Source organism: Spinacia oleracea, chromosome 1, assembly GCF_020520425.1.
Source record: "Spinacia oleracea cultivar Varoflay chromosome 1, BTI_SOV_V1, whole genome shotgun sequence".
NCBI classification, from domain to species: domain Eukaryota; kingdom Viridiplantae; phylum Streptophyta; class Magnoliopsida; order Caryophyllales; family Amaranthaceae; genus Spinacia; species Spinacia oleracea.
In genome coordinates this window covers 106,238,797-106,255,735 of record NC_079487.1, presented here as the reverse complement: position 1 = coordinate 106,255,735, position 16,939 = coordinate 106,238,797, and the positions used below count along the sequence as shown (strand labels likewise).

The window sequence follows — 16,939 nt, the reverse complement described above, 5'->3', positions numbered from 1 at the left end:
TTAGGTTGTAAACGGGATTTTCTCGGGTTCACACGGTTCGATTGAAATAGATTGAGTCATTAACGAATTTTGGATCCATTTGGTTCGGGTTGAAACGAGTTGTTTGTTGTGGAACAGTTTGTTATCGGGTTTAGTATCTTAATCAGGTTAATATTTTCCAATCGGTTTGGCTTGAATATAATCAGATTGGGTTGTGGATTCCAAGCTCGTGGGTTTTTAACAGTTCAGGTTATAAACGATCGGACCAACCCAGCGGTTCAGTGGTTCAGGTTGAGAATTGACATTTCTCATAGTATATGATGATAAATTGATAACTGATTTTTATACCTAACATGAAATTATGGGTGATGCATAAAAAGGAATACAAAAATTTACGCATTTTTCTATATTTCTTTTCAAAATTAATTTACCTTTGCACTTAAAGTTAAAATATGTAAACCGTGCATCGCACGGATACGATACTAGTTACCTTGCTAAAACAAACAATTGTGAAATCCAAGTTCCAGATCATCTAATATTTGTAATATAAACCGTCCCTGATCCTAAAAATGGACCACATAACCATGAAGATCTAGTTCCTTCCTTCCTTATTTCCTTCACATCCACAAAATCAAACATTTAATTTCAGAGCACCTATGCAATTGCAAATTTGCAATTGCAATTGCAGCTACCCTCTCATCTTGCCCTCTTATATACGGCATAGAAAACTATCACAACGGAAATACTCGCAAGTCACAAGTTATAACAACGGCTATTAAATTGGGTAATATACCTTTCCCAAAGACCAAAGGAACTTGTTATTTTCCTCATCGACTTTATTCTTATGAAATCTTATCCGACATCTTTTTTCCCACCTTCATTTTTTGATCAAAAAGAAGATTAACATGACAAATCCAAAATTTTCATCTATTCTTTTAAATTAATCCAATCTAGAAGTATCATGTTTAATACTCTCTCCGTATTTATTTAAGAGATACACTTGGTCGGGCACGGGTATTAAGAAAAAGAATTGAATGAAATAAAGTAATAAAATAAGTGGAGTAAAAGATATTTTAATAAGTAAAATAAGTGAGGACCATGTCATTTTAGTGGATGGAGGGTGGGGTGTAAATAGATTATTTAATTAGATAGTGGGATTGGTAAGTTACCAAAAATAGCAAGTGTATCTCTTAAATAAATACGGCCAGAAAAGATAAGTGTATCTCTTAAAAAAATACAGAGGGAGTACTCCGTAATGAAATTACTTTCTTGAAAGGGCGTAACGAAATTACTTAAACTCGTCTGAGAATTGACTCTTCAAAATCCAAGTTTATGGTGAGAATAATTAAATCTAAAACTATTGTTCGAAGTTTCAAAATTAAATTGATCGTCTTATCTTCTTGTTGAAAGTAATTAAATTTATTGCTAATTCAACACGTTTTAAGAAAAAATCAAAAGTACCGTTACTGTTCAACATTTTGCAAAACCACAATTTTATATTTTAAAATCTCTACTTTATTTTGTCAAAAATCAAAATCATACTCCAAATGCCAGTTGATATTTGAAAATGAAATGAAGCGAGTAAAAGTGAAGTTAAATAAACTCAACCTCTGATGAACTGTTCTCAAGTCAAATTTATGCCATAACCTTTTTAATTAAAAAGCTTAACTCAATTAACCAAACACCCACCTAATCTTACAATTATTACGACTTGTCACCTACCAAAACAAACAATGGTTCATCGTTAGGTGAATAATTGATCCAAAAATAGAATAATTGGGGTTGACCCGGCTCGAATATGGATTAGTTCAAGTCGAATAGGCAATAAAAAGAACAATCACAAATTTCGTTCACTAAAAATATTACTTTTCTTGATAATAGATAAAATAAACATAAAGAGCTACATCATTTTGTATGTGTGATACAATACACCTTGATCATAGCAACAATACAACCCATAATGTAAAAACAAAAGGCATTAATTAAAATAATAAACTGGAAACCAAACCCCAAACTACCAACATCAGCTTCAATCCCAGAACCTATACATATAATTATACCCACAAAACTATATGTAAAAGATTACACTAAAACTAATGCTAACCATTATTTACTACTAAAAACAAGTATGAGTTGTTGCACCAATTTCATCCGATTTTCCTACTGGAAAAAATACGAGGAATTTCTCGGATTTATTGCCGCAAACAAGCTTAACTTCTCTTCTTCTAAAGTTTACCCAATAATTCATATTAAATTAATTAAGACTTAACCCCAAATTAATTAAAAGCTTTACCAAATTCCCTTAAAGTTTTGTTTCTTCTTTCTCTGTACTCATCCCATCCAAATTAAAACCAAAGCTGGTTAAAAAGCTTCGAGTTTGAGAACTCTCCTAAGCTCACACGCCGCGATCTCATTGTTGTGAAATTTACCGGAGCTTCTCTTCGTGAAAAAGGCCGGCAAAGGCAGTTCGCTTGGCGGGGGTGACGTCACAAAAGCTGAACCGGCGTAAAATCCGTTTATAATCGGACCGGGAAAAGAATGGAGTTCCGGTTCGGGCTTCTTTGATGGAGGAGGAGAAGGGAGGCTAATTTCCTCACCGCGTTTTAAGATCCTGATTTGACCTGAAACGGGTGGGCTTTTGGGGCGGAGTTGTTGGGTAACCGCCCTAACAGGGCCGTTAGAAGGAGGTGGAGGTGAATTACGTCTCCTTCGGTTAGATCTGGTAGGATTAGGGTTAGGTTGAGGTTTATTCACCGAAGAAAATAGCTGACGACGGTGAGGATGGTGTTTTTTCAAACAATCATGTGGTTGAAGAATTGCTACCGCCATCGTTAATAATTTTTATAAAAATTAAACGAAAGTCTGAATAATTAGAGATTTAAGATTGAATTTGTCGAAGAACAATAGCGAAAAAGAGGAGAGAGAAAGTAGTAATTAGATGAGGAGGCGGAAAAGTAACTGTACAATTGAGAATTGAAGAAAGAGAAAGATAGGGTTTTTGAGATGTGAGGAAAGAAGTAAGGAGGAGGAGAAAGAATATATAGAAGGGACAATGGGGGCGGTGGGGTAAAGGGGAATTGCGAGGCAACAAGGTGTAGGCAAGTGGATTAGGTTTTGGTTTACACCCACTCTCTTGTTTTGTGCGCGTGTTTTACAAACTTTTGGTTTTGAGTTGGATTTTTTAAAATTTGGTGGTGATGATGTGTCATCAATCACATCGTTTTAGAAATTTTATTATAGGGGAAAAGGAAAAGGAGTTTAATTAAAGAATAAATTACTTTACTTATGTTGTTTGATTTGCATATCAAAGAAGATATCTTTCTCATTTTATGCTAGTGTTTTTTATAAGGAGGGGGAGATATTGGGGATTAAAGGCACACATTTATTTTATGTTTGACATAGTTCGATGGAGTTTTGAAAATGACATTTTTATTAGTTTATTGAATTGAATTTTACCAAATTGAATTTTACCGAATTGAACTGAATAATACTGAATTAAACTAAATTGAATTTCTCTGAAATTCAACTAAAAAATAACAGGGTATAGTCCGACGAAATTTAACGAATTCGGGTGAACACACACCCTTTAGATATGTGTAACATGCATGGAGTATGTATAATACAGAGTATAATAATTGGCTACTTAGAATACTACTAACGAGCTGAGTTGGGTTTAAAATTTTAGTGCATAAGATGCAATCAATATAATCTGGTGTATGTGTGTAAGAAACTAAGAATTTGTCAATAACGCATATTTTTCTAAAAATGCCATATGTTCTAAGACTACACACTTGTCTAAAATATCATTCTTCTAAGACTACACATTGCCAATTAGGTAATTACTAATACTTCACATACAATTTATAATGACACTCTTTTTTAAAGGGAAACACTTAACATGTTCACATTTAACTTCTGTCAACCACCTTTTAGGCTTTTACCGCTAACATAATTTCTGCCTACTCAATCCAGTACAACGTAAGTTATAAATTTGAAACATATTTTTTATTAGAAAAATCGTAATCTCAATTTGCGAAACTTTTTGGGGCCTTTTTTAAAAGAATAAATAAAAATCATTGTAATTTATTATACATAAAAAAATGCCTTAAGCCCCCGTGTTTTCAATGACATATTTCAAGATTATGAGCATATCACAATTTGACAATTTGTAATACCCTCCGCCTTTTAACAACCGGTTTTGACCGGGACAGAGTTTTAGACAATTTAATTAACTTACTAATTTATTAGGTGATGGTTGGTAGTGTTGTATTTTTTAATATAGTTAGCGTGAAATGTATTAAACTTTTTTTAGGCATGAGTGTGGGTTGAATTTTTTAATGTTTTTACAAAGTAGAAATATAAGTGAATCCTTGATTAAGTAAAAGAAATGATATAATATTAATAAAAATATGTAATTTATAGAAACTAGACGAGTATTAAGACGACTTTATAAGGAAAGCAGGGCGAGTATATTTTTATCGAGTTATTAAATGAATATAGCTTATGAAATTATGGATCATCATATTTAATATTGGATCCAAACAACTTAGGCCCTGTTTAGTTCACCTTATTTCTCCTTATCTGATCTGATTAGTTCTGATCTGATCTGGTCTGAACTTATTTTTTCTGATCTGGTCTGGTCTGGTTTGATCTGATCTGATTCTTCATAATTAAGTTTAAACAAAAATCTACATTTATTAATATAAAACGACTTACGCGTAAAATAAATGTTACACAATTTTATAATATTGTCATTATTTATTTGACTTTGCTCATTATTTAACTATTCCTTATATTAGATAGACCTAGACATGATCTAGATAGATCGGTTATAATCTAGACATATAAGTTCTGATCTGGGAATGATCTGTACATATCGGTTTGATCTGGACATGATCAGTTTTGATCTGGACATAATCTGTACAGTTAAGTTCTGATATGGACATGATATGTAAAGACCAGTTTTGATCTGGATGATCTGTACAGTTCAGTTCTGATCTAGACATGATTTGTACAGATCAGTTCTGATATAGACATGATCTGGATAGATCAGTTCTGCTCTGGACATGATCGGTACAGATCAGTTTTGATCTGGTCATGATCTGTACAGACAGGTTCTGATCTGGTCATGATCTGTACAAATCAATTCTAATATGGACATGATGTTTGCAGATTAATTCTGATCTGTACATAATCTGTACAAAGTCGATATATAGACCAGTTATAATCTGGACATATCGATTCTGATCTGGACATGATATGTACGAATCGGGTTTAATCTGAACATATTGGTTTTGTAAGGATCGGTTATGATGTAGACAAGATCTTTGCAGATTTGAACATGATCTGTACATATCAGTTATGATTTGGATATTATCTGATCCTATCAGTTCTGGTCTAGATATATAATAGTTCTGATCTTTAAAAATCAGTTATGATATGGACATGACCTAATCATATCGTTTCTGATCTGGACTTAATGGTTTTAATTTGGACATGATGAATTTGAATGTTTTGTTAATGTTTTTTTATGCCTTAAGTAATAGATTTTAATTGCACCGACAACAACAATCTTTTTATTAAAGCAATAATAGTAATAAAATATTAAATATAATAACAATGATATAAATATATACCAATAATAATAATAATAATAATAATAATAATAATAATAATAATAATAATAATAATAATAATAATAATAATAATAATAATAATAATAATCATATGTGTTGATCTGATCTGATCTTATTTTTTCTGATCTGATCTGGTCTGGTATGATCTGATCTGATTAAATATGAAATAAGTAATAAGGTCCTTAAATAAGGTGAACTAAACAGGGCCTTAGTCCTATATAGTGTGTGGAAATGGATTGATCAGTTCGGACGTGAAAAACTTTGCAATAAATTTTCGGCTATATGAAATGGAAAAAAAGTCTACCCATATAACCGTATTCAATCCAAAAATCTGATTTTTCAGATATTCGATCCGAAACATTAGAAACCTTTTAATCAGATTCGATAACCGTATTTCGGATCGAAACAAACGAATCGGAAATCTTTACACACCTTTGTTGTTTAATGTGTGAAATGACAATATTGTTTCAAAATGATGACACTTGTGAGTTATGGCACAATCTATTAAAGTTCTATACATTTTAAATAGACTACCTCTCGAACAGTGCGCTAGCGCGCACGGTCCCCCAAAATATAAAAATCACCGATGTAAATAAATTCAAAATCACGACTCACGATTCATTCATTTAATTATTTGGTAGATATATAAAATGTAGAATAAAACACAGTAGTTACATGATGTAGTTTTAAAATCATATTACTTGTAATATTTGCAAACAAGGATTTAATAGACGAAAGATGTAGGCACTTACATAACGTAGGTTCCATAGTGTTTCCTATTACATAGGTAAGAAAAAGATGCAATGGGGCATGAGCTATACTAATTTGTCATACTAATAATAGGTTTCACACAACAAAAGTGAGCGTGATAATAACTTTCACACATAACTCAAGGTTGCTGGAATTGATCACTTCTTAGACGCAACAATCTAAGTCTCTTGGGCGTTATCCTCCAAAGTCTCCTGGGTGTTATCCTATAAAGAGAGAGAGAGAGAGAGAGAGAGAGAGAGAGAGAGAGAGAGAGAGAGAGAGAGAGAGAGAGAGAGAGAGGGGATCTGATAAAATTTGACGAAGACAAATTGAAGATGGAGAAGAAAAATAGAGAAAGGTTACTATGGAAGATGAAGTAACGCCATTGCAGAGGAGGAGGGAGCAGAAGGACGCAGGAGGACCAAGACATGGAAGGGGGGACACATAGGTCATGTGATTTAATGAAAAATATGCAGCTGGCCGGTCATGTGTGCGAGGAAAAGGGACTGGCAGGGAGGTAAATCATGAAGGAATTCAACGACGTGGAGGTAATTTCATTATTCTTAAGGGGAGTTTAGAAGGCACTCCTTGCTTTTTAAAGGGTTAGGATATATCCATATACGATCAATCTCGCTAAACCTTGTTACTCACCCCGTTCCTGAATGTTAGTTCATTTTCCTTATTGTGTACTTCATTTATCCCCTTAACTTAATTATACCTTGTTACTCACCTTGTTCGTGAACGTTAGTTCATTTCTTAGTCGCTTTTGAAATTTTACCTTATTTGTCCAACATTTACCCCCTTAAACTTATGCCCTTATAAATATTCAATTGGTCCACTTGTTTACATTCAAGAAAATTTTTATGTCCATTAAACCCCTTAATAATTTCTCTCTTTTAGTCTTTTACCCACATGAGTTATATTCTATTGAAATTAATGTGATAATTATAACTTTTTTTGGATAGTTATATATTGCAAAAGGGACTAACATTCAAGAACGAATAAAGTACAACTATTTGAACTTTAGTTGGATTCGAAACATATTTTTTTTTAAAGGTGAAGGGGTTGGCGTGTTATATGACTCGATCTGAACATATATGACCAAATTAAAATTTATGTTAAATTAATTTGATTTAATCTAACTAGGGATGTTCAAAAATATCCGACCCGTTAACTCGAAGAACCGGGTAGTTTATTGATTATTTCTGCAAATGGTGGGTCGGGTACCCGACCCGGGAAAATAATAATAAATCGGGTCGAGTCATGGGCCACTTTTTTAGTAAACGGGTACTCGAATACCCGTAACTTGAAAAACATATTCTGGAATTTGGATGAGTTTGGCTATTTGTCTCTTTCACTCTGCCTCATTTAATTCCTTTACTCTCCTTCTCTCTCTCTCCATCCCCAAACTCCCTTTTCTCTCCTCTATGCAAACTTCTAACATGAATCTCTCATCTTCAATTACTTTCGGCAGATCTTCAATGATTTTTGACATATGATGTATATCTCTATTGGTTTACAACTCCCTGCATACTCTAGCTCAGGCAACACACTACATGGTCATGCAACCAACAATGCAGTGATCACATTGGATGATTCTAGAAGCAAGCATGCTCAACAAACACTCCTACATTCACAGGAGTTTGTTAGAGAATCAATTACTTGATTCATCTTGTAATAATCAACTTAGATAGCTTAGGTGTACAAGTAGATGATCCTGATTGGATCCTAGTATTTAGCTTGCTTCTTATTGGTCAGAACACATCATCTTAACAGTTGTAAATATAGCCAAGTCAGATGTAATAACATTATTCATTCAATACAATTCGAGTTATTCTCTCAAAGTCCTTATTTCTCTCTCAAATGCTTTAGAATTCTCTCAACTGGATTTCATGTTAATATATACATGAAAATTGACATGGTATCAGAGCATATCAACTAATCTTGATGAAATTCTTTCAATTTTGTCTTGATTCTTTACTGCAGGTTGTTCTTCAGATTGTTTTTTTAGCAAATTCTTGGTAATCAGTTTAAATTCCTTGATTTGTTTTAATTGAATTTCAATCAAAATGCTTGTTGATCAAGCAACATATCCTTCTCTTAATCCAAATTCCGCATACTTTCTTAGCAACAATGATGTTAATGCTTCCTAGTTAGTAATCATAGTTTTTGATGGTAAGTGTTTCAATGACTGGAAATGCTCTATGGTTATTGCATTATAAGCTAGGAATAAGATTTGTTTTGTTGATAGATCATTAAATCAACTAACAACAAACTCTCCAAACCATAGAATTTGGACCAGATGCAATGATCTAGTCATCTCTTGAATGTTAGCTTCTCTTGAGCCTTCAATTGCAAGAAGTGTTCTGTATTTTAAAACAGCAAGGGAGATATGGCTTGATTTAGAAGATAGGTTCGGTCAATCATCTGGTCCTCAGTTGTTTTCTATTCAGTTAGAGTTGTATAATCTTATTTAAGATGATGATGAGGAGATATCAAGTTTTTTTTTTTACTAAAATCAAGCTACTATGGGATCAGCTTGATGGCTTGGATCCCTTGCCTTTTTGTTCTTGTACTGGATGTAGTTGTACACTCACTCACAAGCTGCTCAAATCTCAATAGAATCAAAGGATGGTTCAATTCTTGATGAAACTTAATCCGAAGGATGAACATCCTAAGACCACAATTCTTATGATGAATACTTTGCCTACTATTTCCAAATCATATGGCCTTCTACTTCAAGATGATCAACAAAGAGAAGTGCAGAATAACATGAGTCATATGAACTCATAGTCAATAATGTTTACTGCTAGGAAATTTGTTGACAATAAGTACAAATCACAGTATAACTCCAGTCCTGGTAATCAAAACACATTTTCTGGCGGACAGTCAAGTAACAACACCAGAAACAACTTATTTTGTGAACATTATAGGATGAAGAATCATACAATTGACAAGTGTTGGAATATTCATGGCTATCTTAAAGATTTTAAAGGAAAAGGCAAGAGAGTTGCAGCTGTTGTACAAGTGGAAGAAACATGTGCTAATGAGAACTCAACTCAAGAAGAAACATGCCTTGTTCATGCCACATTCACCAAGGAGCAGTATAATCAATTGATGAAGCACCTCAATACTAATCAGGTTTCTAGCCATGTTGAGAATCATGGCTCTAGCTAGCTTGGTCTAGCAACCAGCTCTCAAACTCAAGGTACTTTTGTCTTTTGTCTAATTTTAAGAAAAGGTGGATATGGACAATGGTGCAAGTGACCATTTGTGTTTAGATTTGAACATGTTAAGTAGTCTTGAGCCTCTAATTGACAAACAACATTCAATTACTATACCTAATGACACTAAACTTCAAGTAAAACACAAAGGTCTGGTTTATCTAGGAGACAATATCATCCTCAGAAATGTTTTGCATGTTCCAGGATTCTAATTTAACCTGATTTCTATTTCAAAACTATGTCATGATGCTGATTGTTCTGTCTCATTCACTAATAATGAATGCATTATCCAGGACCTTTCAAAGAAAAGGCATTATGTGCTTGGTAAGTTGGAAAAAGGTCTTTACAGCCTAAATGAGGACCTCCTGGGATCTACCTGCAAATCTACCTTTAATAATTTTTCCTTGTCAAGTGAATTTCTCACTGCTATTGAAGAAGCTAAGATGTGGCACCTTAGCCTAGGTCATGTTTCTTTTGGTAAAATAAAGAACATCAAGGGTATTGATGTTAAAGGATGGTTAGCAAAGTGTTTCTGTTAGATTTTTCCTCTGGCTAAACAATATAGGTTTCCGTTTTCAGTCAGTAGCATTAAAACTACATAACCCTTTTAATTGTTACACATAAATGTATGGGGGCCTTATTCTGTATATGATTCTTCAAGTGTAATCAGTTTCTTACTATTGTGGATGACTACATCAGAACGGGATTGACACATTTAATGAAAAGCAAAACTGATTCAGTGCAAATTATGACTTAATTCCCGCCTTATGTTGAAAATCAGTTTGGAACTAGTGTCAAACACATTAGATCAGATAATTCTCCTGATCTGACAGAAGGAGAAATGAAATAATTGTTGCTTAGAAAAGGAATCCTACCGCAAAAGAGTTGCAGTCATACACCACAACAAAATGGTGGTGTAGAGAGAAAACACAAACACCTACTTGAAACTGCCAGGGCCTTTTCTTTCCAATCATAACTTCCATACATATTTTGGAGTGATTGAATCTTGACTGCAACCTACTTGATTAATAGAATGCCTCTCAAAAGTATCAATTTTGCTACACCCTGTGAAAATTTGTTCAAAGAACCCCCAGATCTCTCTCATTTAAGGGTCTTTGTGAAGGAAATAATGCCCTTGGTCCAAGCATGCATCCAATGCTAAGTCTAATAAATGCGGTTCAGTATTAATTAATTATGCAAGTTAATAATTCAGTGAGATCAAGTGAGCTCAATGCCTAGCTAGAAGCCGCTTGAGTTCAAGTGGAATTAATAATACTAATCCAGAGCTTACTCTCAACTGAACCCGTAGGGTCACACAAATAGTACGTGAACGGGTCAAGTATTTAAGTGAATTAAATACTCTATTTATGAATATTCGGAGACGACAAATCTCGATTTCAGTGGGAGCTGAAATCGTCAAAAGGCAAAATATGAATACTCCGAAAATGATGATATTGCCGGAAACGGGAATATGGATCATAACGGAAATATAAATATTATCCAAGTCGTAGATGTTTCCGGAGACGGAAACATGGTACGTATCGGAAAATATTATCGGAAATAGAAATATTGCCGAAATTGGAAATATTGCCGGAAACGGAAATATTACCGGAATCAGAAATATTGTCGGAATCGGAAATATTAAATATTTGTTCGAATCGGAAATAAATTCCGGAATCGAAAATATTAAATGTTGTTCGAATCGGAAATGAATTTCGGGATCGGAAAACGAATCGGAAGCGCGACGTACGAAACGATCGTCGGACGAGCTTGCTAGATGCAATTCCCAGCACGAAGCTAGGCCCAGCGCCAGGCGAAGCCCGCGTGCACAAGCGAGCAGCGAGGCAGGCCCAGCGCGCAAGCGGTAAGGCAGGCCCATCAACAGCGCCCATCATTGGGCCGCGTGCTTCCAGCGCCCAGCCTTGGGCCGAGCCGAGCACCAGCACCCCTTGTGGGCTGCGTGGCTGCGAGGCTACGTACGACCGAGTCCTTGGTCGTTTAGGATTGCTTGCTTAATATCGTTTTCCTAATTCTACTTGAATTGAATGTTTTTGTTAAATCTGAAACACTTAGGTGTTTGAATAAACATTAAATTCTAATGATTTAATTCAACTAGAATCCTAATGGATTTAGTTATTGGAATCCTAGTAGAATTCTAATTCAGTTATTTCCACCCTATAAATACGTGGTTCATAATCACAATTTATATACAACAATTCAATAAGTATTCACATATATTAAGTTCAAGTAAGAATTTAATAATTTGCCTAAAATAATAATTAAGCTTTCCGAATAAACATAATACCTTAGAGAATATCCTAGTTGGTTGAATCTAAGGCGGATCCGAACGTGCTGTGGACTATCTACGGAGGGGCGACATTTGGAGTCCTAAACTTGTTCTTGTTCGGTTCTGGAGAAGCTAGGGAAGGCACGCATCACATGTATATATCCTAAATTATGCTAATTGACTATGTGACAATTAATTTGGATTCTTGGTTTTATGGTTTTTCCGCATGAAATATATTGTTTATATTTGTCATAACCTAACAGTGGTATCACGAGCCTCTAATTAATTCCATAATCAATTATGGTTAACATGGTTAAATTTTATAAATTTGCAATGAATTAAAGGGGTGATTAATTTCGTGTATGTAATTAATTGTAAATTCCTGCGATTATTTGATTATATGTTCGCAGGATTTTTCGGCAGTTTTGTCAATAATGGTCGGAATCTTATAATTTTATAGTGAATTTCGCGAAAGACGTTTTAAATTTTGACAAAAATTAGAGATTTGTCGCCGAACCCAGGATTCCCAAATTCGAAGCCTAACTATGACCTTTCGGAGGTTTTAGTTTTTCGAATGCAAAATTTGTAATTTTTATGATGTTAAATTAAATATTTGCGAATCTTGTATGTAAATCTTGAATCTATGATTGACCTACTGTATATGTTTAACAATTTTAAAGCCTAATCTTGTTAATTATACAACCTAATTTGTAATTGTAATTAATTTGTTGAAATTCGAATAATTTAGAATTTGTTTTGATTTTCATAATTAATTAGCAATTTAATTAGGATCCTATGATTAAAAACCACCATAAAATTTGTTAAAATTGAAAAGTTTTAAAATTTTATGACCTAGATTTGAATCCATGAAAATAAATGTAATCGGAAATTAATTTGAATAATAAATTTTTCGATTTTTGCCCAAATTTAATGAAATTAATACGATTTATTAATTCGTCAATTAAATTAAAGTATAAAAATTATTAATTTTTATAAAACCGATCACCAATGTTGCACGCACGAAGAAATAGAAGCTAAGTGTTACCCTTAAGGGGTGTTGCATTGTGCGGGCATGCGATGACGAGCAAGGGAGCTCGTCGCCCATGGGGTACAAGGCACCGAGCAACGAGGCATTCGCGGCAACAAGGGAGCTGTGCCGTGTGTGTGTCGTGTGGATGGTCGAGCAACAAAGGGCATAGATGCAACGTAGCGCCAGGCACAAGGCAAGGTAGCAGCATACGAGCAAGGGAGCTCGCATGCGTTGCGCTTGCCAAGGCCCAGCGCTGGCAGCCATCCGGAGCAAGCCACCGAGCAAGCGAGCAGCGCGCACAGCGCAAGGCTGTGCGCAGCGATGGGCATCACTCGGCCACTCATCGCAGGCCTGGGCGCTGCTTCGTGCACGCGACCCATGGCGCTGCTGATGTGTTGTGCTTGGGCGAAGCTTGGGCTTCGGCCTAAGGCCTTGCCTTAGTACGTAAGGGCCATTTTATTTTTTTTCGGTTGAAAACGATTTTAATTAAATTTAAATTCGTAATTTAATTTTTTTCTCGGAATTTAATTTTGATTAATTTAATTATTATAAATTTATTTATACTAATTATTTTACTAAAATTAAAACCTTGATAAAATTTTAATTTAATTTAAATCAACTGAAAATAAAATTAAAGGATTTAAATATTATTTTATATGAGCTTTAAATTTTAATTAAATGTGTAAGTTTCCGGTTGGACTAGGAAATACAATTTTATGTTTAAAATTTGTAAAGCATGTAAATTTCTTGGTTTTAGTGGGAGCTTTTAGTCATTAAACTCTTGATTAGGTCTACTTCCTTTAAGGTTAAAACAACTCGATTAGAACTAATAAGGATTGAATAATTTGTAGATTATTGGAATCCTTGATTAGTTGTTGCAAATGTTTATGTTATGCATAATATGTTCTGCTAACTTGCTATGTGGGCCGTTCATTGATAAATGAATGGGTGAATGGTATATTGTAAATGTACTGTTTTGCTATGGAAAGTGACTAGTATGGCCCAAATAGGATAGAAAATATGTTCTGCGTACCATTAATTTGAATGTAAAAATGGTCTAATGCACCAAATTTTTATTTTAAATATGGTCTGCGTACCATCAAATAGTTGTAATTAGTTTCAATTATAGCTTATCCTATTTGAAGAAATTGGCGCCTCCCATGGTGAAATTCAAGACGGAGTTTCCAATCCATTTTCAAGACGGAGTTTGAAGTTGTAGCTTCAAGATGAAGACGGGCCATACTAGATCACATTTATATCTTATGCATGCTTTAAGTTATTTATTTCTTTAAATATGTCTTAATTATGCATGAGATTGTGGCTTGATTATGTTGCATGATTAAGGATTTTAGTTCAATTAAAATCTAACCAACATAGTAAGAGCCTTAAGTTCCAAACTTTAAAAATTGAGTTAAAAGGTGCCATGCCAAAATAACACTTACTTGGACAACCTTCACATCAATCTTAGTAATAGTTTTCCGCCATAGCGAGGTGTTACTTATTGATCCTAAAGGGGTAAGGTACACAAATAATTGTAAGTACATGTTAGTTTTGGTGAAACTCAACGATATAAGTAAGGAGTCCTTTTATGTCGTGGAAAATGAGATAGGTTTACCTAACAAGTTCTTAGACGTACCTATCAACCAAGAGTAGTTTCTAGACTATTAGCAAAGGATTGGCTTACCTAAAATATTTTAAAATTGAGTCTAAATAAATAATGTGCTTAATTCTTCAATGATTTAAGGATCTTGGATTCATTTTGTTCACACATGCCGGAACAATAAATTCGAATAAAATGTCAATGACTTGTTTAAATTACATGATTGCTTTAAAGTTTCAAGTTATTACTCATGATAAATGTTTAGACTTTGCATGCTTCAATGTATGTTTTAATTATTGTTTATAATTAAATATCTTGCACTGCAGTAAATCCTTTTAGAAAGGTAATAGTAAATTTCCTCGATTGGTAGTGAATCCAAGAACGATTCACGGAAATGAGAGAAAATGAGAAATTTAAATGTACGTTTCTTATAGTGACTTTTATGGTTATTTTCGAGTATCAAAGTCGAATGGTAAACCGATTGGTGCTTGTGAATTCAAAATACAATGTAGTTTTGAGATCATAAAGCATTGAGTTTAACACTCAGCTTTACCAATGGCTATCAACCAAATATCTTTGTCTATTTAACTCTCGAATGAGTCTAGTTCCTAGACATTCGAATAGATCGATGCTTAGAGAACTTTAGAAGCTTCTGGTAAGATCATCTAGTTGAAACAGAATATTCAACATAAATAAAATGGTAAGAACTGTGTAGGAGTGACATTGGATATGTCTAACAAAGTATAAAAGTCAACACTAAAGAATTCAATTATTAAGACTTCAAGAAAAGGCTACAAGAAATAGGAAAACAAGGAACAAATGAAAGGAGTTTACGATTCCGTTTCTACCTATAAGTTTATGTTTAAAGAGAAGTGACCTAGCAATCAAACTTCCTTGGTATCATATACCGTTTGAGGTTCTTACTTCGGTAATAACTCAAACAATGGAAGCTAGGCCCCACTAATGACCTACAAGTGGGAAATGAAGCATGGCATTGCTACATTAGTTGTAGGGTCATCTAGTTTGTTTTAAGTCCTTTCTAGGCTGGAACTTAATGGCTATTTTGTTCCATAATCAACATACCTAAATTTTTTTTCAAACACAGAAAGACTCACATTCAAGAAAAACAAAAACAATGTTTGTTTGTTTATTTGAATGAAATGGTCATTTACGGGTTGAGTCAATATGTTTGATTAAAACAAACAACTCTTTAACAACAAAGAACTTTACTAGGTTCAAATCAATATCTTGATTTGAGTTCCACAAATCTTTGGCATTGTTACTTAGACCATATCAACAAGTTAACATTCAAAAGCTCTATTTTTATGGACTTTTGAAAGTTTATTGATTTCTAGATCATTCAAGAAAAAGCAAGTCTTACTTGTTGAAAGTAACAAAAAGATATGAACTATTGTTAGAACACCTAGACAATAGAGTTCAAAGCTAAAGAAAGATTTTATGACTTTATTATTTCACCTAGGTTTGAGTGAATATTGGTTTATTTACTCAATGTGATATAAATTTGAATCTGTTTGGCTAGTTCAAAGATTCATAGAAAAGGTATAAAATCACCACTTGCGAAAGAAATCATAAAGATCTAGGTTAGATCATGTTGATGATTACTTATACCAAAGAAAGATCATCAATGATTGTGTGTTGTAATTTCACAATCTAGCTCCATAAGATATGGTTTATCTAAATTTGAATGATTGAAGTCGATTAGTACTTGATTCGATCAATGATGAATCATAAAGATTTTTCCTATATATAATTTCTAAACAAAATGCTCAACTACCACCAAACTAAACCAAATTCGTCAAACCTATTGAGAAGTAATTTCTGAATGTCTTTTCAATAATATATCTAAAGAGTTGCTAAACTCAGTGGGAGCTTAGTAACAAACTACGGCCCAAGTGTAAACATATGTTTCATTTTGCTTTATTCAAATGAGACACAAGGGTATTGTTTCTACCACGAATTTATGAGAATATAATATTTGTTTGCTCGAAATAATGTCCTTTTGGAGATTCTTTTCCAAAATGACAAGTGGGAGAAAATAGACCTCGAAAGTCTTCGAGGCGAACAACAAACATAAATGGACGCTTCGAAGGTTTTTAGAAGTTCTTTAGAAAATCCGAACACTTATTCTTTAAGGACTTTAGAAGTGGCTTTAAAGAATAGACATCTCTTAGAAGACTTTACAAGTGCTTCAAAGATAACAGAATATCCAAAAGACCTTCAAGTGTCTGTTGATATTCTATTGTTTGATGTTCTATACCCAAGTAGGGCATAGAGTTCAAGTCACTGAAACTATGAGATTGTTCTATTAGATAGTGAAGAAACATAGAGTTCAGGTAACTGAAACTATGAGATTCTTCTATTAGATAATGAAGAAACCTACAAATTGCAGTCAAACTATTATCATGTAGATTA

At 33.7% G+C, this 16,939-nt stretch overlaps 1 protein-coding gene across 1 annotated transcript; it reads right to left on the bottom strand.

Moving 5' to 3' along the window:
• Window positions 1-1,823: 1,823 nt before the first annotated feature.
• Window positions 1,824-2,998, bottom strand: LOC110798392 (anther-specific proline-rich protein APG). Its single transcript, XM_022003568.2, has one exon. It carries the CDS (start codon window positions 2,806-2,808, stop codon window positions 2,341-2,343), a length of 468 nt encoding a protein of 155 aa, XP_021859260.2. The 5' UTR covers window positions 2,809-2,998; the 3' UTR covers window positions 1,824-2,340.
• Window positions 2,999-16,939: the final 13,941 nt, after the last annotated feature.

Coding starts and splice junctions, on each gene's coding strand:
- LOC110798392 (XM_022003568.2), bottom strand. CDS start 2,808: ATGGCGGTAGCAATTCTTCAACCACATGATTGTTTGAAAAAACACCAT.